This window comes from Equus asinus, chromosome 2 (genome assembly GCF_041296235.1).
Source record: "Equus asinus isolate D_3611 breed Donkey chromosome 2, EquAss-T2T_v2, whole genome shotgun sequence".
Classification (NCBI taxonomy): Eukaryota; Metazoa; Chordata; class Mammalia; order Perissodactyla; family Equidae; genus Equus; species Equus asinus.
The window spans coordinates 17133933-17158856 of record NC_091791.1 but is presented as its reverse complement, the minus strand read 5'-3'; the positions used below and the strand labels follow the sequence as shown (position 1 = coordinate 17158856).

The 24924-nt window shown below is 37.9% G+C and overlaps 1 protein-coding gene across 3 annotated transcripts in view; it reads left to right on the top strand.

The window, feature by feature from the left end:
* Positions 1-13882, top strand: part of FHIP2A (FHF complex subunit HOOK interacting protein 2A) — a 34513-nt gene extending 20631 nt beyond the window's left edge. For all 3 annotated transcript variants that reach the window (XM_044750317.2, XM_070482623.1, XM_070482625.1), the window contains exons 9-17: positions 528-604; positions 705-897; positions 1093-1262; positions 1634-1777; positions 2644-2734; positions 5351-5494; positions 9915-10055; positions 10406-10509; positions 10601-13882. In XM_044750317.2, the coding sequence (XP_044606252.1) occupies positions 528-604; positions 705-897; positions 1093-1262; positions 1634-1777; positions 2644-2734; positions 5351-5494; positions 9915-10055; positions 10406-10509; positions 10601-10706 (1170 nt within the window). In that variant the 3' untranslated portion in view covers positions 10707-13882. The remainder of the gene's footprint in view (positions 1-527; positions 605-704; positions 898-1092; positions 1263-1633; positions 1778-2643; positions 2735-5350; positions 5495-9914; positions 10056-10405; positions 10510-10600) is intronic.
* The last annotated feature ends 11042 nt before the right edge of the window (positions 13883-24924 follow it).

Genomic DNA, 24924 nt, shown 5'->3' with positions numbered 1-24924 from the left:
TTGGTAATTAGAAAATGTAAATTCCGTCAAGTGAAATTCGAATCCTTAGTTTATATCCCCAAATATATCTTAATTGTCTTAAGATAGCAGTTAGTAAAATAAATAAAACCACATAAACAAAGAAACTTGTATACATGTGCTTGTTTGCGTTTATGTGTGTATTACAACTTTGGAATAAATCACAGTTGAAGTTCTGCCCTTGGATTTCGTTCAGTGTTATAGTAGAAAGCTACACAAGGTAGCATTGGCCTCCCTCCATTTCTTCTCTTTGGGGAGATGTTAATACTATAAGGTGATTGAGATAATATTTTTGTCCTGTTTGTCTTGTTCTTGGAAATTTAGATAAAATGTAAAAGACCCAATAACTAAGATCTAATCTAGGTTTGTACGCCATCAACAAGATGGTCAATAGGCAAGTTTGCTTTTCCACATTAATTCAGATGGAGAGTACAAACTGATTTATTGATGTTAGAAATTAACTTCTCTTTTCCATTTAAAAAAATAATGATGCTCCTATGATATTCTAGACTGCTGCTGTTGCTCTTGCCAAAGCTGTTCATGAAAGATTTTTTATTGGTGTTATGGAACCTCAGTTAATGCAAACGTGAGTAGCCTCTTTCCTTAAAAAACAAACAAAAACCCCCCACACAGATTGCTGTGTTCTTGTTATTTTTGCCCACTAATTGCGTGTGTGTTACGCTCAGTTCTGAGTTGGGGATCCTGACGTCGACTGCTCTGCTTCATCGCGTGGTTCGGCAAGTCACCTCTGATGTTTTGCTTCAAGAAATGGTGTTTTTCATCCTTGGAGAACAGAGGGAACCAGAAACTCTGGCAGAAATTAGCAGACACCCTTTAAGGCACAGGTTAATTGAACATTGTGATCACATATCTGATGAGGTAAGCTATGTAATGATTTGGAATTGGAGTTAGAGTCTTTGAAATACTGGTTTTAATTTACTTGTGATGTTTTGAAAACAGCCTCTTTTTTTTTTTCATGTGGCTTTAAAAATTTAAAGCATGACTTACAGGATGGAAAAAGAATAATTTCTTTGAAGTTATTTTTCACTTGGCCTGTATCATTTTTGGTTTCAGATAAGCATAATGACATTAAGGATGTTTGAACATCTTTTACAAAAACCCAACGAGCACATTCTTTACAACTTGGTCCTAAGAAATCTTGAAGAAAGAAATTATACAGAATATAAACCTGTGTGCCCAGAAGATAAAGATGTGGTGGAGAATGGACTCATAGCAGGAGCAGTGTAAGTTTCCATCCAGCTCTGTGAGTTTAGCATTTCATATAGAATCCAATTTTCCATCTCCTCTTCTTTCTTTCCCTAATTCATTAAAAAATATCTGTAATAGTTTTGAAGTTTTTTAAAAATAAAATTTAGTTGCCTTGTTATCACCATCCCTTTAAATTACAAGTGATGGTATCTATTCATTAAACCTAAAATATATTAGAGTTTGTTGTTAGTAAAAAGTGTTAATTTCTCTATAAAATATAAAAGCATTATTCTTTAATTCTTTTATTAGAAGAATTATGTAATGTTTTCTAAGAACATAGAGAATCTTTTGGTTTAGAAAATATAATAAAGTATTGTTTTTTTATACATCGTTAAATTAAACTTAGAGATCTGGAAGAAGATCCATTATTTACTGACATTTCACCAGATAACACTTTGTCAAACCAAGAGTGGCTTGGTTCCTCGCCTCCTGCTACTCCAGACCACCCCAAAAATGATGGGAAAACGGAAGTCCATAAAATTGTAAATACGTAAGTGGCTGTATAAATTTGACTTACATCTTTTTTACTTGTTTTTATAACGTATGATAGCTCTGCTTTTAGATTTTTACAGCAATATGTTATGAACCCAGTCTTCCTTTTTTTAAAGATTATGTCGGCTTTTTGTCATGTTTATGTAGCAAGTGACAGCCTAGGGGCAACAATCCAGCGGAAGAGAAAGGCTTTACTTAATATAGAAATAAACGAGTAATAGTGGTTAAATAAATCTTCAAAGTTCCCTACTTTTTAAAAATACAAATAATTTAAAGTAATTCCCAATTGTAACAATGTTGAGAATTTCCAGTTTGACAGATTGCACTCGTTAGGCATGCAGTCACGTGTGCAAAGCATGGGCTACTACTTTTTGTTAATTTGTGTTTTTATGTTTTTTTAAAAAGGGCCCTTTCTGTGGCTGTTTTCTTCATTTTCTTCCTTTGTAATGCTGTCACTGATGTGCCTGGTTCTGGCAGGCGACTTTGGAGAAAATTGCATGTGGCTCAGATACAAAATCTTAAGTTCAATTACTTAAAAGCCAGTTTCCTGAAATTAACAGATATCATGGCAGTCTGTCCCTTGTGCTGCAATGCGCAAAGGAAAAAGTTGTCTTAGGCTTACTTCTACGTTAAGTGGAATGAGTTATTTTCAAATAAAACTTTAAAATAATGAAATAGTATTTAATCAGGGAATTGTAAGACTGATTCAAGGTAAGTACTTAAGAACGTACAATTTTATTTTTCAAGTTTCCATTTGCATTAATACTTGGCTAAACTGAAAATATCACTAGATATTTTAATACATGTAAAGATATTGAATTGTGAGAGTATTTATGTTATCAATTATGGCTTTTTTCATTTCAGTTTCCTCTGTCTGGTACCGGATGAGGCAAAATCATCCTACCATGTTGAGGGCACTGGATATGACACCTACCTCCGAGATGCTCATAGGCAGGTAGGTGAAGTAACTAATTTTGTGAAATGAAATCTACTAAGAATGCACACACTCTCCTTGTCTCATTGCCCAGTCGTTTCTCCAGAGGTTTCCCTTTCTACTCAAGACCTGGACTGCGCTCTCACTACTTGAACTTTCTACGCATGGCCTCACTGCGTTTCACTGACTGTGTGTCTCTTTCTCAGGATTTCTTTGTGCTCGCTCTTCCTCTCTCCCGCTCTCCCTCTTTCTTCCCTTTCTCTCTGTCCTTGAAATTATATCTCCCCCAAATCCTTTCCCTTACTAATCCAAAAAATTTAATTTTTAAATTAAATTTTAGAGATTTATTAAATCTACATTTAATTAGAATTAAAACTAATTCTAAAATTAAATTAGATTTTTAAATGATTCTACCCACCACCTACCCTTGCTCCCAATCTGCAGGCCCTGTCCTTTGCTCTCCACCACTGTTGGTGCACACACATCCGTCTGCAAGTGCCGCCTCTCCTGTCACACTCAGTCCCGCGTCCCCTGCATTCCAGCTTTCTACCTCACTGAAACTGCTTCCTCAAAGGGCTCCTCCTAGTTACTAAATTAAATGGCCTTCTCTCAGTCTTCTTTCCTCTCGGGAACATTTTACATTTTACAAAATTCCAAATTTTAAAATGTTTCAAGTCAGAAAAATATACATTTAATTTCATTTAAATCCTTTGGATTGAAGTATGCTATTATATATAATTAATTTGCATATGCCTATAGTCAATTCATCATGCTTTAAGCCTGAATTCAAGTCCATGTTACTACCTGAATAACTAGGGTAATGGGTAGCAAGTACTTTCATGTAACAATAAAGGCCGTACCAATCTCTGTAGTACCAATTGGATTTTTACACCGTTTTTATTCTTTCTGTAAAGTTTCTTTTCCATTTTCTGGTTACAAATGCAGTTATGATGGTTTCAGAAACATTAGAAAACAGACAAAAAGGATGGAAAAGTTTTAAATTATTACTTTCTAGGTCAGAATTTCAGAAGTGTTAATGTAAAAATGCTTTATTAAATATTGAGATGTGGTTTTATAAAGAAAATTGTCTACTAAAAGCCAAATAGTTTAAAGCTCACTATATATTAAAGTTGGCTTTTTAGTCTTTTTAAATATGTCTTTCTTTTAAAAGTTGAAGTTAGTGCTTCACTGTGAGAGTATGTTTTCTTTTAATTTTAGGTGATTGTCAAACTAGAGAGGTCAAAGTAATTTTGCTTTATTCAATAAGGAGAATCTGAAAAGGGAAAGAATGTGAAAGGAAACTGTGCTCTAAGTTTATTTTGTTTAAATTCAAGTAAATTAGATATAGGGGAAGACTTTTAAAATTTATTTTCATTGTATGAGGTATTCTTGTGCTTATTAAAAATCCATATTGTTGGGGCCGGCCCCATGGCACAGTGGTTAAATTTGGCGCATTCTGCTTCAGTCGCCCAGGTTTGCAGGTTCGGTTTCCGGGTGTGGACTTACACCACTCGTCAGCCACACTGTGACGGCATCCCACATGTAAAGTAGAGGAAGATTGGTACAGATGTTAGCTCAGGGCTAACCTTCCTCAGCAAATTAAATTAAATTAAAAATTAATAAAATAAAAAAATCCATGTTGTTTATCCCATTGATAAACTCTGTGGAGTAAAGGACCAGTTTCTTATTATTTATGGTCTGTTACAGACCAACACTTTTGTAAAGTATAATAAAAATGAATTACTAGAAAAATGAAAAGAAAAAATACAAAATACAAACCCTGATTATTTTATTAGATTCAACAGACATTAAATTTACTCAGTAAAATTACAGTAGAAGTTTCTAAATGCTTACTCTCAGTTTTGTACTCATCTCGTTGCAATGGTAGTGGTTTGCAGACCCCACCTTGAGCAGCAGCGCTTTATGCTATCATAAATGCCTGGTATAAATACATTATAGGAAAGTCAGGCTCACCCTCTCAGATAATGTGCATCTCTTCATCTATTATATGTAACATCTTAGAATAGATTTGAAAATGTGGCTAGGACTGACTTTTTTTTTAGCCCTGAGCTAACATCTGTTGCCAATCTTCCTCTTTTTTCCTGAGGAAGATTAGCCCTGAGCTAATATCTGTGCCAGTCTTCCTCTTATTTTGTATGTGGGTTGCTACCACAGCATGGCTGACGAGTTGTGTAGGTCTGCACCTGGGATCCGAATCCCTGAACCCAGGCCACCAAAGTGGAGTGCACTGAACTTAACCACTATGCCACAGGGCCGGCCCCCTTACTTTGGTTTTTAAATATTTTCCAAATCTGAGATGAAAATAAATAAAGGGTTAAATTCCTCTAAAGGACAGAGCATAAGCACAATAGTTAAGGGGGTACTTTGGTAAAGTTAAAATATGCCTATTCTTCCGCCAACATGTATTGATACTGGGAATTGTAATCCTACCTCTTGCCTCTGGTTAGGGTGTTATCTGAGTCATCTCTTCTCTCCCGTGGCACCTCCCATGGCACAGAAGCAGACGCTCAGCATTCGAATGGATTTTTATATGCCTATTTGAGGAAATCGTTTCTGTTTAATCCCAGTTTGCTTGTGGTCAGTTCCTCTTTAATGATCCAAGTGCTTTTTCCCTAGTTCCGGGACTACTGTGCTATCTGCTTAAGATGGGAGTGGCCTGGGTCTCCAAAAGCATTGGAAAAGTGCAATTTAGAAGCAGCTTTCTTTGAAGGTCATTTTTTGAAAGTTTTGTTTGACAGAATGGGAAGAATTCTTGATCAGGTAATAAGTTTTGAAATATTTGTTTTCATGATATTTTGTTACCATTCACCATGGGTTCATCTCAAGTCTTCATTTAGATCTTCAAGAAAGTAGTTTTATTGTTTTCTTAGTTTTTCCACTAGGTGATTTTTTTCATAAAGCTTAATTGCCAGTAACTGGTGGGTTTCCGATGCATTCATTATGTTGAAAGCCTTTCTTTGGCCTGATGGCTGTTAGAGAATTGTACATTTTGCTTCTCATTATCGGCCATTGTCTTAATATCCTTCACACATTTTGGAGGTGATGAGGGTGCCTTCCTGTTTGGCTGACTTAGAAGGCCCTTTAGTTGTACAGTTACGCAGATACAAACAGAGTCAGCCTTGTAAGGCTCACTTCAGAAGACCTTCAATGTCAATTCACATTGAATCTTGAACACACTGGTCTCACTAAAATTACAGAACACTATTAGATGAGCCCGCTTCTTCAGACAAAGAACTTGTGAATGATACTCATTTTCATAAGGGGGGGTGAAATTAAAAAGGTAAATTTATTCCAAGGTGGATAAAAATCACCATCAGCTGGTACGTGGCTACATATGTCTCGCTGACTGTCAGGAGAAATGAATTTGGGCTGATAGAATCCCTGCCTCCCTCTCTCCTGGACAATAATGATAGAGCTTTGAGATGCCTTATACGTGGGATATACGCTGGAAATAGAACAGCCGGCATAATACTTGCCTCAACATAGAAACTGAGTTAACCAATTCGGAATCAATTTAAAATTGTGTATTAAAGTACTTGTTCTTTTTTGGCATTTTAGTTCAATATTTATGTGAGCATAGGGAGTTATAAAAGAAATTTACTCTGTGAGCAGACTGTCTTCAATAACCAAAAAGCCAAAAAAATGATAATTTAAGAAGTATTTCACTAAGTTAGACCTCAGTCAGGACTGTTTCTGATAGTAATCAATAAAGAGATTAAATCCTCTTTTTCTTTTAATTTTTTAATAGCATGTGCTGTACTTCTAGTGCTTAGTTGTTTGTTTTCTACTTAACAACCAAAGCATTTAATCCAGCTGGTGTAGGCAGTATGCTGTATACATCGTGGCTGCGTGGACCTCCTGGGTACTGGAGTTCATCCGGCTATTGTTTTTTGTGCTGGTTTGCTAGGCTTAGTCTGGATCTCATTCAGCTAACACACAAAAGACATTAACAATCAGTATTAAGTCGGTTTAGAAATTTTGACCAAAAGCACTAAAAAAGAATCTAAATTTTAAAAGGTAGTTTCTGAATTGAATTGAAAAATCCTCTCTGAATCTTCATCACATGTGATCATTTTTTCCTTTAGTTTGTAGAGCACTGACGTGAAGGAATACCTGGGAGATAGAATATCCTGAAATGCTTAGAATTCTTTCTATTTCACCAGGTAGTGCTTCACAGTGCAGAGCTGGTTCATACACAATATCTCAGTCATTCTTCCTGTAACCCTGAATGACAGGCGAGGCAGATTTCTAGTATTATTTTCTAGATGAAGAGTCCTTAGTTTCAGTTAATGTGACGTACAGCTAGTACGCTGGGGAGCCTGGCCTCAAGCCTTTTGTCTTTAAAACTCCTGATTTTCCAAGCCTTTTTTGGTAAGAACGTTATATAGTCAGATCTCAAAGATAATCATGAGTCCTGAAGTGCTAAGCGGGCTTGGTTTAGTTTCATTTTTCTTTTCTAAATGTTTTTCCTGAGGATGATGTTTGCTTGTATTTTCTTAGTGTATACTACTAATAGGGGCAGGGTAGCCAGGCTGGGATTGAACACTTTCTATGGATAATTAATAAGGTAGTTAGTATCTGCATATATGATTGAGAAGTTATAACATCAAGTATTATGACTTGTGTTGTCACAATGTTAATTTAAAAAAATTCCTTATAACACAAACATTTAGTGTTGTTTGAAACTGTGGTGATCTTTTAAAAAATAATACTATGTTAAGTCCATAGCAGAATGTAAAGAATACGAGGAAAAACGTAGAGAGACCCAAGTTCATGTCCCTCCCCTGACAGTGACGAGTTTGACCACGGGCAACCAACTGAATGACTTGTCACATTTTCTTATTGTTAAAGTGAAGTTGATGTTACTTGCCCTAACCTCCTACTTAGATGTGCTCATAAGAATTAAATGAAAAAAGCAATCTAAAATACTTCAAAAAATATACACTCTTGTTAAATGCAGGTATTATTAGAAATTTCAGAGACTGTCAAGTTGAGATTTTTAAAAGTTCAACTTAAATCTTATTTTGACTATTTGCGTGTTTGGCCTTTAGTAGAAGGGCTGAGACTGAGTTTGCTAGTGACGTCATTATGCTTTTAAGTCAGAGTTTCTTGTCCTAAATTTCAGATCTTGTATTTAGTGTGAGCTTAGTAGAAAAGGGGCCAAGTCCATTTGACGTGTGAGGAGAGTCTGATTAGCTTTCATTTCAGGTGTATACTGTATAAAGTACAAAATAAAGGGATCAAAATAATAGATACAAACCCTCGCTATTAACAACCCCAAAAAAGGCCAACTTGTTTTAAGGTTATTACCAATATGAAGCAGAGAGCATTTCAGAGTGTAGTGGAACAGTTTCTGTCTAGCTGAAATTTATTTTTGTTTTCACAATGTTAAAAAATAATCTGCTTCAGCCTTGAATTTCTTAAACAACCAAAGACATAAATTCTTGTTGAAATAAAGCTAAAAACCAAAGTAACACCATATAGAGAAAATACAAAGTTTCAGTGGCGCTATATCCTTGTTTAGAGCCAAAGTTTGATTTGTTTGTTTAAGTACCTGTAAACTTGCTTAAATGGTGGAATTGAGTGACCTAAAAATCTGAACTACCTGAAATGAAGTCACATACAGTGGTGTCCTTAAGTATTTTTTAAGTTTCTAAATTTTAAGTGGTGTTTTTAAGTTTTTAAGAATGCATTTTTTACCAAATACATTCTTAAAGATTTTTTAAAATGCTTCCTTTGTGCCTAAAATACAGTTTTATGTGAATTCATTCTTTGTTATGAATTGAGTCTTCATATTATCAAGTAGGAGAATATGCTCTTCAAACTATCCTTTAAGAGGAAGAGTATCTCCTTTCATTTATCTTGCTTAAGGCTAGATTTTGGATATGACTGACTTAGAGATAGTTTTTCTTCTTTGAGAAAATCTGTGTTCATTAATCTAGTGGTAAGTGAAAAAGACTAAAATTGGACTTGTAACGCAGGATTGAGTTTTTGCTCATGTAAACAATATCTTTGATGTCTTCTGGCACATGCTCAAGCATTTGTTGTCCTCTGAATGCCAAATACCCACTTCTTAATTGGTATTCATTATGATCAAGGCTTTAAAAGCTGCTCAGTGAATGAGAGTGAAACATTCAGATTCCGTGCTTAATACTAACTGGGTCCTGAATCACTTTTCCCTTCCCCGTGCCGTGCCTGTGTTTCTCACTCGTCCAGGCACTCCGGTTCTTTTCAGCCTTCTCACTGAAGTCGGTTTTGTTTGAGCCATTCACTTTCCTCTGGCTGCTTAAAAGAAAAGTGGAAGGGATGAGAGATTCTGTTGAAAGTTCTAGGCGTAATAATCGCAGCTCTTTGTATAGTATGCCTTTTGCTTTGATTTTGATGTACTCTGTAAAGCACCTCCAAGCTGCTTTCCATGAAGAATAAACATTAAAAATAAAAAACTAGAATCCAAGTAAAATTGTGATGCCACATACAAAAAAATGTATGAGGAACTGTACACGGATGTGCAATTGTTTCAGGAGAGTTAATGCTCCTGCAGTAAATGAGATGATCCCTGTATGAAATTACCATTTTGAATCTTCCCATTCACTTTGAGGCCCCTGGTAGTCATTTCTACCCCCAAGGACTTTCATTCTGTTGACAAGGTTCTGTGATGTGTTTGACTTTATTTTGTTGTAAACATGCTTTTGCTCATTGGCAGTAGTTGAATAATCTAAGAGATGAGGAATATCATTTCTAAGATTAGAGTACTATATTTAAAAATGATTTTAATATCTTCTATCTTTGGTCTTATACTGAATGTGTCCTCTGTTGTCTCTAATTAATATTACATATGACACTTTGGTGGTTTTTTTATGACCTCTTGAATGATTTCATTAATTAAAACAAGCTGCATAGAACAGAGACATTCTGATTATGTTATATATTTATTTTTTTCTGTATGTTTATATGCATGCTTTTTTTTAAGTTTTAGTGCTATGCTATACGATTCACTTTGACTAAGATGGTGAGAGCTAATATAGTTAGAGATATTTTCATTGTAGAAGAGCATATGGAGGGAGGAATAAGATGGTAGATTTTCCTTTCCTGAAAAGACAGATTGAAATGGTAAGTTAAGTGTTCAGGCGTGTACATTATAAATAATGTTGAATGTCTTCTTGTTTTTACCTCTCCATAGCCGTATGATGTAAATTTACAGGTAACCTCAGTGTTATCTAGACTTTCTCTCTTCCCTCATCCGCACGTACATGAGTACCTTTTGGATCCTTACGTGAACCTTGCTTCTGGCTGTAGATCTCTCTTCTCTGTCATCGTCAGGGTGAGTTACCAGTTTCGTTATATTCTCTAGGATTGATAAACCTGTCCGACTAACATCTCAATATCATTGTATGCAGTTAGTGTCACATAATGAAAAATATTATATATTTACTGTTTAGAAGTAATTCTTGTACTACAGAATGTAGAGAAAAAAGAAAAATTCATCCTTTCAAATGACATGTGTAACTTTTATATTTTGAGGAATAGATATGAGTCCTTAGTTGAAGATGGTTATGTGAGTAGTGAAAGGTAACATTCTTCCTTAGTGATAGGAAATGGAATATTTTTTTTATCCTGAAAATCCCTGTGTTGCTGATTTCAGGATCTGAGTTCCTTTTGTCTCTAATGCAGGTTGTTGGAGACCTTATGGTTCGAATCCAGCGTATTCAGGACTTTACTCCCAAGCTTCTTTTAGTCAGGAAGCGATTACTCGGTTTGGAACCTGAAGGCCCTATGTAAGTCAGTGTTTTGCATATTTTTAATCTAAAAATTTTGCCAAAACTTGATGATCTGCTAATATCTTGAATTGATTTCTTCCCTTGCCAGTATTGACCACATCACATTGCTAGAGGGTGTGATCGTTCTAGAAGAGTTCTGTAAGGAGCTGGCGGCAATTGCATTTGTGAAATACCACGCTTCCTCCACACCGTAAATAGCATCTTTCAAGTAACTAAGGAAACAGAACTATTGTGTACATTTCATCAAAAAAGGCTCAGTTTACCTAGCCAAGAGAAGATAAAAAGCCTTTTCAAATGAAGCATTGCTGTAAACTGGACAGAACCATCGAGAACCCATTGAGTGGACACTTAGTAAAATGTTGTATAATGTTGTTTTCATTGGCTTTATTATAATGGTTCTAAATATAAAATTGCACGTCCTTGGATCCAGGATACAATCAAAGGAACTTCAGGAAATAAGCATTTCTAGTGCGTGTGTGAAAAGCTGCAAAATTTCTGATGTCATGACTTTGATATTTCTGTTATTTTAATACCCTTCTAGGTAGCAAGGCATTTTGACATTCTCTGGGACTCAAATGCTTATATTCTTTTGGATTAATAAGTAGCAAAAAAACCTAATTTTATAACTTTTTAAGAGTAGAATTCTTATTGAACAAAATATGAAAAAAACTGTAAATGAGAAAAAACTATAATTCAGGAACCATCAAATGAGTTGAGTTAATAATAGGAGATAAAAATGTGTAGAGCACCATTAACTTTCTTCAGCTTTTCTAAGAACAACAATTTAATATGATAAAGAAATTCTTGATTAATATAATATATATATATTTTTAGAGAAAAGTTCTTTTACTCTTTTGTGCACATAGCCATGTTAGTGATTGATTTTCATGTATGAGTCCCAGTTTATTTAAACTGTGTCATTTTTGCAATATTGAATTTGTGCTCATCATTGGTAGTGCTTGCTAAAATAGTATTTTTTAAGCTAATTAACATGTATTGCGTTGAGAACCTTTTTTTTCTCTCTCTCTCTCTCCCTCTCTGAAAATTGCTTTATAATTTGATTTTCTTACTGAAATGTGTGGTAGTGTCTAGGTGGCAAATTGACTGATAACTCTTAGGCAGCAATCAAAATGCCAATGGCCCCCTTAATGTTTACATTTTGTTTTTCATTTTGTTCAGTCTTTTGTTTTCAGTGATTCTAAAGAGATTTAAAAAACAAACAAATGAACCAGTCTGTCCTGTTTACATGTTAAAGCATTTGGGTAAGTTGGGGGTCTGTGCGGTAGGGTGTGTGCAGGAACGCGTGGAGGTCGTTCCGCGGAGCTGCGCTGTGCACAGCCTGCTTGTACTGGATTTACGAATGGCGTTTGCTAATCCACTTTCTGTTCTTCCTTTCAGTGATGCTTGTCACTCAAATATTGCTTTTAAGCTATCTTCTCTCTCTTTTCTTTTTAGTTGAAATATTAAGCAGCAGCACTTTGCTGCTTTCTTCTTCATCTTTTCCTTTACCGTCTTTGGGGGAGCAGATTATCAAACTCTCCAGCTGGAAAGGAGCTGTCAGTGCCCCTCGAAGAAGTCACTCGTGTGGCATGCTGGCGTGTACACGGCGTGTGGCGGGCGCAGAGAAGCACGTTTTACACCTACTGCTGATTTTGTCGTGTTAGTTTCTCTGATTTATTTTATAGTTAGTTTTTGCTATTTATTAAGGACAAAATATCAAAAGATTATGAATATTCTCGGCTCTAGAATGCTTACCACTGTTAAAACAACAACAAAAAGGCTAAATTTCTAATTTAATGCAAACCCTTTGTTAGCTCATTCTAAGAAATTTCTTAAGCAAAACGATGAAAAAGCAAAAATGGGAGATACTTGGTGCATGATTTTCTTTAAGTGATTTTTAATAATGGGAAAGCATTGTTCAGTGTGCTGTATTTATTGCAAGGAACACTGCAACATCTCCATTTTTAGATGTAGTTGTAGTCTACTTTGATGTAGATGTATTTAAAATAAAGCATTAAGAGGTATTAGATATCTCTTAATGTTGTCGTAGTGTTCAATAGGTGTAATAGCAGTGATGTTACCTCTCAAACCAAATACTATTTTATCCTTGATTTCACAGTGGGACCTTATAGCTAATCCATGAAACCAAGCTCAGAAAAGCTTTAACTCGTATATATTTGTGTGCATATGCTGCTTCTTAAAACATAATTATTTTCCTAAGTTATTGTAATGTCTTTGATTTGTAATCAGCTAAAGCTTAAGGTATGATTTGTTTTCTGCTAGGTTTCTTTCTGTTTGGTGTTTAGTTCAGACCCAGAGCCAGCACAAGTTCTCACAGGGAGCTGGATTTGTTAGCGACACGTTGTACTACGTTACTAGTCTTTTACTGTCTTTCGGAAGCTGAATATTTCTGTTGCTCAGTACTTGCAAAACAGTGGCTAAAATTCACTGTGTTGGGTGAAAAGCACCACGTTAATCACTGATTGCCATAGCAAATTCCGAACTGAATTTTAGCCTTGGCTCACATTGGTATAAATAGGTATGCACATTTTTAAAAAACTTTCTAACAGTCTTTGGGTTTATTTTTAGTAATGAGCCACGTTCTTTACTTGATAGAACTCAGATTTGTCCTTAGCCAGTTATCATTGTAGTACTCACATTATAACTCTGTGATGTTCTCATAATATCTCTCTCTGTGCAATATGGAAGCTATGAGTGGATTCATAGCCGTTTGGTTTAATTGTACATTATTGTGTGTGTACATGTGTATATATGTGTGTATATATATATAAGGACCAAAATCCTTAGCTTGCTTACACTGTTGCTAGTGTAAAGATTGTTACACTTAATTTTACAGGGCACAAGTTATAGATTACTTCATAATTCGTGGTAACATGTTTCAATAAATTATTGCATAAATATATAATTACCATTTAATTATGAATTCATAGGTATTGACAGAAGTTACAGTGAAGTGCTAAAACCACAAATTATATGGTAATTATATTTTGGGTTGTACAATTAATCAAAATATGCATGTCATTGTGACACGATGTGTTAAAACATGATAGATAATCATATTTCTGAGCCCTGTAAAATAGTATTACTGTACTACCCTGTTTTGCCTCCTGCCTTGTTTACATTAAACAAAGGATATTTGGTAAATTTTGCTATTGAACATTGTGTAGGTTGCTGACAGTGTTACCAAGGTCTGGAATTCTTGGGCCATCTGTGAAGAAGCTCTTCAGATGGCAATTGTGTACCTACTCTCTCTTCGAAGGAGGTTGTGATCCAGTTCAACTTTTTGTGCTAACGATGCATGCAGGACTAAGAGGGATAATCTAAAAATAAATAATGTAATTTAAACAAATGTCTTCTTATATTTTTGTAGAATTCTAATTGGAAACATTATATTCACTGATAAGTTAAAACAATTCCTAACACAAAAGGATATGACAAACAACAACCAATGGGTCACTATAGCATTGATTCCAGCTAGAGAACAAGAAAGAATATATCAGAATATTTGTAGAGAGGGAATGTATAGCTTTAAAAAATCCTCCTGGTGAACCTCATATATATTCTCCACCCCACTCCTTAATAATCACTTCCCTAAAGGAAGTAATGTTTACACAGTTCTTAGAAAAACAATTCATTATAAGTATTATTTCTTAATAACATATGTAAAAGTTTTCTCTTATAACTGACATTTAAAACAATTAGACTCTAGGCTTATTCCATTCACTTGAGTATTTGCTGGTGCTTTAACTGGGAATTGAAAGAAACGTGATACACAGCACAAACAGAAAGAGACAAATCTAGTTGTTAATCCCACCTACCCATGATTCTTTTCAGCCAATGTTATTCAGATAGTTTTAGAAGGAAATAAAGAGGATAACAGGTCGAGAGGATGTAGGGAGGCAAGGTTTAGGCTCTGAAGAGTTGAAATTACCCTCCTTGCCTTGAGCTCCTTCAAAAGAAAATTGTATTTTAGGAATGCGTAATCAGATCCCCAGTCCAAGAACCTGATTCAGACTGCTGTTAATTAAGAATTTTGCAGTGTTTCATCTGGAAAACTAGTTATCTCAAGAGAATTTAAAGAATGAATGTAAAATTGTTAAGGTTGAATTTTGTTAGAGTAATTCTCAAAGCCATACCTCTTTCTCAAAAAAAAGAAAAAAAGCGAAAAAACTGCATGACAGTTTGATGCTGAAGGATCCATGGAAAAAATGGGACAGGCTTTAGTTGGTCCTAAGCCAATTAGGAAAGTTGTTGCCTGTGGGCGTAGCTCATAGGAGGCTGGTTGTTAACTTTGCTTGACTATACCCCACTCTCCGCATCAAGGAGATCCATGTCAGCCTGCTTCATGTACACTCATTACTTTAATGGTTGACTGTTGTGTGCATTGAGGTGCTTTTTGGTCTTATAATAGCATTTCTAAAAATGTATCAGAAATATGACACTTCTATGTCACCTAAAAACAAAACAATAATTTGGTTTATTCAGCAAATATTTATTGAGAACTTTCTATGAATCAGGTTTTATGGTGCTAGGAAAACAAAGAAGCAGCAGCACATTCTGCCCTTGAGAAGTCAGTCTTGGTGAGAGTTCAGTGTGCTCGCACAAATAAATTGCCATACGTCTTAGTGAACGCTGTTAGAGAAACCGTACCCAGCTGTCGTGAGAGCACAGGGAGAAGGAAGTAGTGTTGCAGATCGTCTAAAGGAAAAGTCTCAAACTCAAGTCTTGAGTGAGTCATGTTCTTACTTGTGAATTTAGGTATGCCAGATATTCTGAGAAGTCATAACCATAACGTCAACTCAGCAAGAAATGGAAAACTGTTCCGTATCCTATTGTATTTACCATGATTAACTGATTCCTTTCACTTCTTCATTTTGAGATTGGTATAAAGCACCAGGCCAAACATTTGTGCATTGGGGCCCGTATTTTCTCAGTTGATGGATAGTAATTAATTGTTCTGATTTAAATTATCTTTTTCTAGAACTATAGAGAGAAGGCAAAAAATCAATTGAAATATTAAAACCAGAAGATTTAAGTAGGCTTAAAAAGTGACCTGAACATTTAGGGTAAGATTTGGTTTAGTAAAATATTTGCAGAACGAAACCTTTCTCTTTCCTTTAATTCAGTGCTCCCTTGACCACATTCTTTATTCTCTCCTGGGTTTGAGCCATAAGGTGGCTGTATATCCAGTTAAGAGAGAACCAACCGAGGTTGATGGAGACATGAGAGGTTGATTCAAAGCCACAGGCTGGGTGTGTGTGAGGAGTTGGAATGTGTGAACCCCCTCCACTGATTTCTCATCCCATAGCTCCCATCCATTCCTGAAATTCAAGCCTGAGATCAGGCTAGAATGCAGGTGGACAGGCCAGGGTTCACAGCTGCCAGGGAGCAAGGTGAAAACACCTAACTTTTGTTTCCTTCCTACTCTCAGTCTTCTTGAGGTAGCCTCAAGGAATTTACGTGCTTTGCCAAGGGTGAGTCTGAGGAATTAAAGGAAATTCACTGTGCTTTATAGTTTTATATTACGTTCTTACTCTTCCATCTAGTTAGTCACTATATCAAGGAATCAACAGGGAGTCTCTTTACAAAAATGACATTAAGGTAATAATTCTCTTGACTGAGTAACCAAATTCTGACATGAAAGTAGGACCTGGTAGGACTGTCAGGAATTCCAACACTACCATGGTTACTTTGCACTCATTTGAGGAGGTGAGGGTGAGAAGGAAGACATCCTTTCAGTTTTCTAGCCGTTAGTTTCATAACGGTACCCATGTTGTTGTGTGCATTCATTTGCATGGCTATCGCTCTATTAATTCTTAACAAAATGTTTAATTCCAATGATGGGCTAAAGGCTTCAGGAATAATACTCAGTTTAGAGGATCCAAACAAGCCAAGAAAACATCTTGAGTCTAACAGACCACTCTCTTTCAAAACACATTTTTAGGTTGAGAACGATAACCAGAATTGCAAACTTGAGGAGGTAGATGTGGTTCAGAAAAAAAAAGTAAGTGACATGCCTAGCCTGTGAGACTAGGAGGGAAGACAAAGCAAAAGCGGCTCCAAGACTCTCACAGCCTCAGGGCTGTAATTTATGAGGAAGGAATCATAAAATCGATTTCACTGTAATGCAGAAAGATGAGATGACACACAAATTCACCGAAGTCTGGATAAAGTTATATTTCAAAGCCTTGAAGATGAGATTCATCTATGTAATAACACGAGAAATGTATTCCTCCTCCTCTCACAAGTACAATAGCATGTAGGGTTTTAATTGATTAGACTTCCCAAGAGAACCATGGACTGAAGATTTCTAGAGGCAAACAAGTTACCCAGTCCTTAAACATTATTCTTCCATGTTTAAAATATGCTTTTCTTCTTAAATCTCTTTATCCTGTTGCCCTTATCAACAATGTAGCAAGTCACAGAGCATTTTATGGTTCTGTAATCTTTGTTGGCTGCTTCAATTATTTGAGTATCCTGTGATATTTATTTCCATTCTGTGGAAACGACTAGAAAATAGGTCATCTTTTTCTTAAGTTGCATTGGTGATGGGCTCCAACAGAATGGAAATTGAGAAGAAAATGTCTACTTTTAGGGTATGAATATTACTCCAGTAGTCCATGTACCTTGGACTCCTTGACAATAAACAGGTTCCATTTTATAAAGACCTAAATTTTCCATGAAATGATCCAATGTGATACAGCTTCAAGCAAACCTTTCCCAGAAAATACTGTTGGCAAGAGCACATGTCACTTACTGGAATTCGAGTTCAAAACCACATCCTAAAAATAATAAAAGCTTTAAGTGCAAATGTGCATAACAATCTCTGGGTGCTTTTCTTTAGAATCTGACATTGAAATAAAAATAACTTTGCACAGTTCTTAATGGTTGAAGTTTTTCATGCATAGCATATAATAGAATTGATATTAATTGAGTTCTGAGTATTTCAAAGAAAAAGCTGATGTATATCTTGCCAAGTAGTGTTGCTCACTTATTATCACTTTTATTTCAATAGAAAAAAAAAGACTAGGGAAGTGTAATTAATTTGACACAGATAATTCTGGGCTGAGCACTTCAATATCAGCACCATTTTAAGGCTATTATGACGAGTTCTGTGTCCTCTGTACTTTCTGATACAAAACCATTGTATTTTGGTCCTTCCTCCAGTGAGCTGTGTGATCAGTCACTCAGCTAATACCATGAACTCTTTAGAACAGAAATCCTCACTATCAGCCTTTTTTTGTGAGACAGATGTTGGGTAGTTGTAAATGCCGAGTTTTTCTACTGATTCCTGGGTTATTTTTAGAAAGACTTTGCAAGTTTCTCAGACCCTGCATTACATTTTTTATCTGCAAACTGTTAGAAATCCCCACATCATCCTGGAAACTGATCCCTGCCTTTTAGAATGATTTAAAAAAGAAGGTTTACAGGAGTAGTTAAGCTGCCTCATACCTCTATTCATCAGACCACTAACAGCAAGAGATACTCCATTCATACAAAAGTCAGGGCTCTGCTCTCCTGGCAGGACTTTCCAAAATGATCCTGCTTGGAGTGGAAGCAACTAGATAAATAAGACACCATAATGGAGTGCTGTGTTCATAAAATGTTGAGGTCAGGTTCAAAATGGATTCTATTGTGCAGGATTATAGTAACATCATCCATGATGCTGAGCCAATATTTACTACAACCCTGTCTGGCTATGGCAAAGGGAAGGGGAACTTATCTTCCAGAAGTTTGCTTTGTAAAGTAGAAGAGGTGAGGCAAGTTCTGTGCAGGTGATTAAGCTACTGTCCTTCAGTTCCAAATCCACTCTTCTGTAGTACGATGCTGGGCTAGGATTCCACAAACTAGATTTCTCTTTTACTACCTGGCTTTCTGCTAGGTTTTGTCAATAAGAGGTTTAGAGGGAGAAGGGGAAACAGGAGGGGGGGAAGGCACTTCTTTCTTTGAGTTTGCTTGCTGTTCCTGGCACACGACCTCAGCAATGATTCGCAGCAGTGGGCTTCCACCTCTGTGTTCTTTAAGCTCTCCCAGAACCAGCCTCGTCAGGCCTCCCAGAGGCAGCAGCAGCAGCGGCATGGCAGCACCCCCTCTCAGAGGCCTGGGCCCCAGCTTTCCAGGGCCCTCCCTCTAAGCTTCTAGGTCTGTAACCCAGGCTGGCCCTGTCCCTTTGTTCTCTCAGCCCTAGGGGTAGCTGCTTCCTAGGTTGTTATTTCTGGTGATCTCAATAAATACCCTTCTTCCTCGTTCAGCCCTCTGACATTGGTGTAACCAGTTCCTATATTAAATTCCCTCTGCTGAAATCACTATGACTTAGTTCCTATTTTCCTGACAGGATGCATCTCAATGGCAGCATAGGCCACTGTTAAGCCCAGCCTCAGGAGGACAGCCACCACAGAACATTTCAAGGATGCTGGTGCTTCCCTCATTAATATAATTAATATATATAAATGTAACATAACTTCTTAATAACTTAGTGAAGACATTGTCATCTGGACCCTGTCAGGAGATATGGTTGGGGATTCATGCCCCACACAAAGCCACATTCCTATCTCCTTCAGTCTTTGGATTTCCTACATGACACCAGGAAGTTCTGGTATCTCAACTCATTGAATATAGGCCACCAATGAGTATACATTTCATTAAATCAACCAAGAAAATCGCCATAGCCCTTCCCAGCTGAGTGAGCTAACATGTTAAATCCAGACTCAGGTAAGTTCACCCAAGTCATTACGATTGTCCTGATTTAATGTTCTCTTAGCTTCCTTTGACTCCATTCCCACAATAAAGTTATTTCCCACCTCCATCCATCCTCTCCTCTTTGGAAGCAGGTCGCAACACGTAGCCCACATTAAGAATTGGGCAGTTACATTCTGTGTTCAAGAAGGTAGACTGTCTACATAAATTTGGAATTCTCCAAGGAAAATTTGTGTCCCCCTCCCCCATTTATTTATTTATTTAATCATTTATATCGATATTGACTCATGGATATTTTATACTTTGGGTTATAATCCGATACTGCTTCATTGATATTGTAGCTCAAATTGTTCCAGCTTTGGCCATAGGGAGCTCTTTTAGTTGGCTCCTGTGTCCCTTTGACATGCCCTCATCAATATGGGTGTTTCCGGTTGTTTGTCTGTCTTCGAGCACTTCCTTGCTTTCTGGCCCTGCAAGATGTTCGGAAGCATCTCGTGTATCTCCTGCCCCAGTCCTCAAATCAGCAGTTTCTTCAGGGAGCATCAGGGCCATTTTAAAAATTGAGTTCCGCAGCAATGCATTGACTCGGCATGCTGCTTTGGGTCCAAATAGCCTAAGAAAGACTTGGACTAAATGTTTGGTATTTAGAAAGCCCTTCCACCCTCAGCATTCTTAAGACAGGCTAGAGGACATTGATAGACTAACAGAACTATTCAGAATGGGTGACAGAGTGGGAAGAGCAGTAGAACTTATTCAGAGACGAGTGTCTGTGTTAACAAAGGAAAACCTCCACAGTCACTGATATTATTAGTTTGAACATGGCCACACAAAAGATTTCAATTTTAGACTTTTTATATTTCCAAAGGAATCATATACTGACAGAATTGGAAGAAGTTATTCAAAACACAGCTCTTCACCTGTGTCCCATTATCTGTGGTGCACTATGAATGATTACTTTTTCCAAATCCTGTAATTAGCTTGTAACTAAAACAATTATATTGCATTATATCTTTTGTGCTAAAAATATCACCTTGCTAATCATAAGCATTTACAATCAACTGCAGTTTTTACAACCTGATTTTGACATTTCTTCATTTTAAAATTACTAGGAGACTCAAAAAGTGGAGATGACCACGGCCGAGGCCCTGGTATATAGATTTTCCTTTCTTCTGACAGAACTGGTTTGCTTAAATATGTACAGATGAGAACACAATTACTGTAAAATAGAAAAACCCATATCAGTTTTGTATACTCCTGTTTGCTCTGTAAAGGGCAGCTTTTATGTATCTTAAGCTGTATCTTGAAAGCTTTCCTGTCTCCGAAGCTCGCCTGCATTAAACATGAGGCACTGATAAGAGCTGTTGCCACGGGCAATGCGCAGCTCTTTGCAGCTCAGGATGGTCTCCGCTCTGTGGGAAGGGCGCCGGGCTGGGGAGGGCTCTGGGCGGGGCGCCGGGCTGTGTGCGCTGTGGGAAGGAAGACTGGTGTGGATTCTGACTGCAGACCAATCTCATTTTGATGTTTTTCTTCACTTAAACAATTGATTGTTCTCCTTGACATCCTGTGGGGAGTATGTGACACGCTGTGAGGACAGGCCTTGGCTTGGATCTGTGAGCGAAGATAAAACTCTTCTAATGGAGAAGAGAAGAAACAGGAAGAAAGGATATAGGCCAGGGAAGAAAGGAACATGAAAAGATCCAGAAGAAAGGAAGGAGCTGCAGGAGGATGCAGAGGAGACCCCAGTGCCCCATCCTCCCAGCTGACCAGTGTTCCGCCTCAGTTCCTCCCACCTCCCGTGGTTTCTTTACTGTCTGCCTGGTTCCCCAGCCCTGTCTCCTCTTCCTCTCTCTCCCTTCTGTTTCTCCCTCCCTATAACCTCACCTCACTCCCAGCCTTTTCTTCACCAGCAGCATAGGTTTGGTAACATCCCAGGCTCTGGGACCATGCCTGTCCTCAAGGAGAACAGAAGGTCCCCTAGGAGCCCTGTGGACTCAGCTTGCCGGTCCGTTTATCTCTGGTCCTGCTCTGATATTTGGCACTGGGTCTAGTAACTAAGGATTCGAGTTGTTCTTGTGGCTTGTTCCTGTGATCAGCTCTCCCCATTCCCCCCGACCTGCTACTGCAGTCCAGGCTCTATCACTGCCCAGCTGTGAGGCTTCAGGCACCTCACACCACCTCTCTGAACCTCAGTTTCCTCATCTGTAAAATGGGAGTGGTACCATCTCCCTCAGAGGGTTGTTGTAAGGACTCAACGAGGGAATCATGTCATAGGCCCTGGATGAATAGTGGCCCCTCTACTGCTTCTCACAATCCGCTGAGATTCCCAGGCCGATGGCAGCATGACTGGTGAAATGGGCCTTGGCAGAAGCCTTCTGGACCAGCTCCCCAGGTGGTTCTGATGTACAACAAAGTTTTCTTCACAGAGATCAGTCTCTCCCCGCACACCAACCCCAGGACCCAGGAGTATGGCCTGTTGTCCCCGTCCAGCCTGGTCACTTGCTCTCCTCACCTGTCCCTGACTCCTGCTCCATAATGTACCTACCTACCTTGGACTTCTGCCCCCACACAAAGGAAAGAGCTAAACCAAATCTTCTAAAGAGTCTGTTTTCTAAATATTTATACTTTCCTTCCTTCCCATACCCTATAACTATCAACATTTTTGTTTTGCTATAAAGTTAGAGGAATAATTCTAGCTCAGCTCAGCATTCCCAGTGTCCATAAGCAACTCTGCAGCTTTAATCTGCAACTGTTACTCCCTAAAATTAAGAACCAGTCTTTGGAGGCCGGGCCCGTGGCCGAGTGGTTAGGTTCGTGCGCTCTGCTTCAGCGGCCCAGGGTTTCGCCGGTTCAGATCCTGGGCGCGGACATGGCCTCACTAGGCCATGTTGAGGTGGCGTCCCACACGCCACAACTAGAGGGACCCACAACTAAAATATACAACTATGTACTGGGGGCATTTGGGGAGAAAAAGCAGGAAAAAAAAGAACCTGTCTGGAAAATTTGTCCCAAGTTAATGGTTCCAAGTCGGTTGCTGACATGTCAGGAAGGGGCAAACTTACTCGAGGGAGCTTTCCAAGGGCAGGCCCATGCCCGGCCAGCCATTGGCTGAAAGGGATGCTGGCTGTTATTGGAGGCACTGCCAAGCAAGGTTCAGGGCAGCCTTTGCACCTATGTGTAGGGAAACAGTCAATGAGAATGAAGGGTGAACCCAGGCCTGGCTAAACAATACCAAGTGTTGCCACTGGAGGGCCATGTCTGCAAACAGTCTCTCTCGCCACCAGGAATACAGTGGCCAGGGCACGAGTTCCAGCGTGAGCTTCCCAATTCACCCAATTAGTAGGGCATTTGGAGATCATGAAGCTCCTTCTGAAATTCTGAGAACTATGGATATATTAAGCTTTAAACAACAAAATAACTGAACGTAGAATTTTGAATTCAATCAGATATACTAGGTCCATGGTTCTTAATTCTGGCTGAAGATTTGAACTATCTAACAAGGTGTAAAAGCTATAGATGTCCAGACCCCACAAAAGACCAAGTAAATTGGAATCTCTGGAAGATGGAGTAGTGGTATTTGCATATTTTTAAAGCTCCCGAGTAATTCTAATGTTCACTTTTAAGATTCTAGTTGAGACATTGGTAGTAGATATCAAGGAAAAGTTTATAGGAACGAAATTTAATTTTAGAAACTTCTGTCTATTATGTTTTCTCCTGAAAACTGGGCAATTACAATGGATATCTGACTTAAAGGCAGAACTGCTTAGCCCAGCTCGGGAAGGGAGCAGTGCTTGAGAATGTCTGCATGAAGCCATCTTGCCTCTGGAAGTGCTTGTTCAATAACACCCCTAGAGAGCTAACGAGCTGTGAAGAGTGATGTGCAAATTTGTTTATCAGATTAAAATAGCTAGGATTCTGAGAAAATTGAGGACAGAGAAGCTTAATTATTTTATTTTATTTTTTTATTGAGGTCACGTTGGTTTACAGTATTATATAAACCAGGTGTACATCATTATATTTCAACTTCTCTATAGACTGCGTCGTGTTCACCACCAAAAGTCTAGTTGCCATCCGTCACTGCACACATGTTCCGCTTTACTCCTTGCACCCTCCGCCTGCCCCCTTCCCCTCTGGTAACCACCAATCTGGCCTCCACATCTGTGTGTTTATCTTCCATACATGAGTAAAGTCACATGGTAATTGTCTTTCTCCATCTGACTTATTTCACTTAGTATGATACTCTCAAGGTCCATTCATGTTGTCACAAATGGCAAGATTTTGTATTTTTTTTGGCTGAGTAGTATTCCGTTATATAAATGTGTAGCACATCTTCTTTATCCATTCATCCATTGATGGGCACTTAGGTTGCTTCCAAGTCTTAGCTATTGTGAATGATGCTGCAATGAACATAGGGGTACAGAGGTCTTTTTGAATTAGTGTTTTCCTGTTCTAAGAATAAATACTCAGAAGTAGAATAGCTGGATCATATGATATTCCTATTTTTAATTTTTTAAAGAGAAGTGGGAAGAAAATTTACACTGGCTTTTCTTCCCATTGTATATGATTTTTCTTGAAAAATCAGAAAGTATTTAAAAATGAAATGAAATCATCCATAAACCCTCTATCACTATTGGCATTTTTATGTATTTCCAGTATTTTTTGCAAATATTTTAAAAATTTTTGAGGTCTACATAATTTTTTTAAATCTTTTTTTACCTTAATCTTATAATATGAACATTTTTTCAAGCTTAACAAATTCTTTAGAAGCATTGTGAATGGCTGCCTAGACTCACACCATATGGATACACTTCAAATCACACAACTAAAGTGAAACGCAAGAGCGTCTGTTTTACGCCTGTACCTCACAGTAGACCTTGTTTTTATGCTTCTACCAGAAAATAGCTGCATGCTGTTGTTAGGTTTAAATAGTCTTTTTCCAAGAGGCCTGAAGACACAGGCTGGGATCTTTTGGACCCAATTACAAATTCCCAGGAAAGGGACTTATTGATTTGGCTTGGGTTGGGTGTCCTCACCTAGTCCAACCAACTGTGGCTGGGAATAGGGGGAGTGGGGGTGAGATGATACTGTTAGGGAAGCTGTTGGGAGCCCACTTCTATAAGCTTGTGGATGGATGCTGGGGTCAGGACAGCTCCTAGGAAAGGGAAGCCTGGGCAGGTGGCAAATGGGAGTCCTCCACAATCCGTCCTTCCTTAACTCTCTCTTGGCTTTTGCATATGAGACACTATGTTAGGAGCTGTGTGGGAATCAAAAGACTGTCCTCAAAGGAACTTAGAATCCAAATAAGGAAATATAACATACATGAAATGAGAAATTAAATAACAGTAACATCTCTGTTTTTTATTGAGCAGATATTACGTGCCAGATTCTCTACATATATCATTTCACCTACTCTTCAGAATCATGCTACCAGCAAGGTACAAATGTTCCAAATCTACAGGCCGAGAAAGGTAAAGTAACAGTTACTTATTAAAGGTAGACCAGAATTTGAACTCAGGCAGCCACAGCCTTCACTATTTCCACAATGCCAGGTGATCTCAGGTAGCCCATGATTATATAATGACCTGGTCGCTGTGTAGGAGCAGACAACTGAAGGACTCTCATAAAATTGGGCATCGTCTTAAAGTGTCTCAAAGAAACCCAGCAATACCTTTAATCTCCGTTTTATCTCCTTCCCCT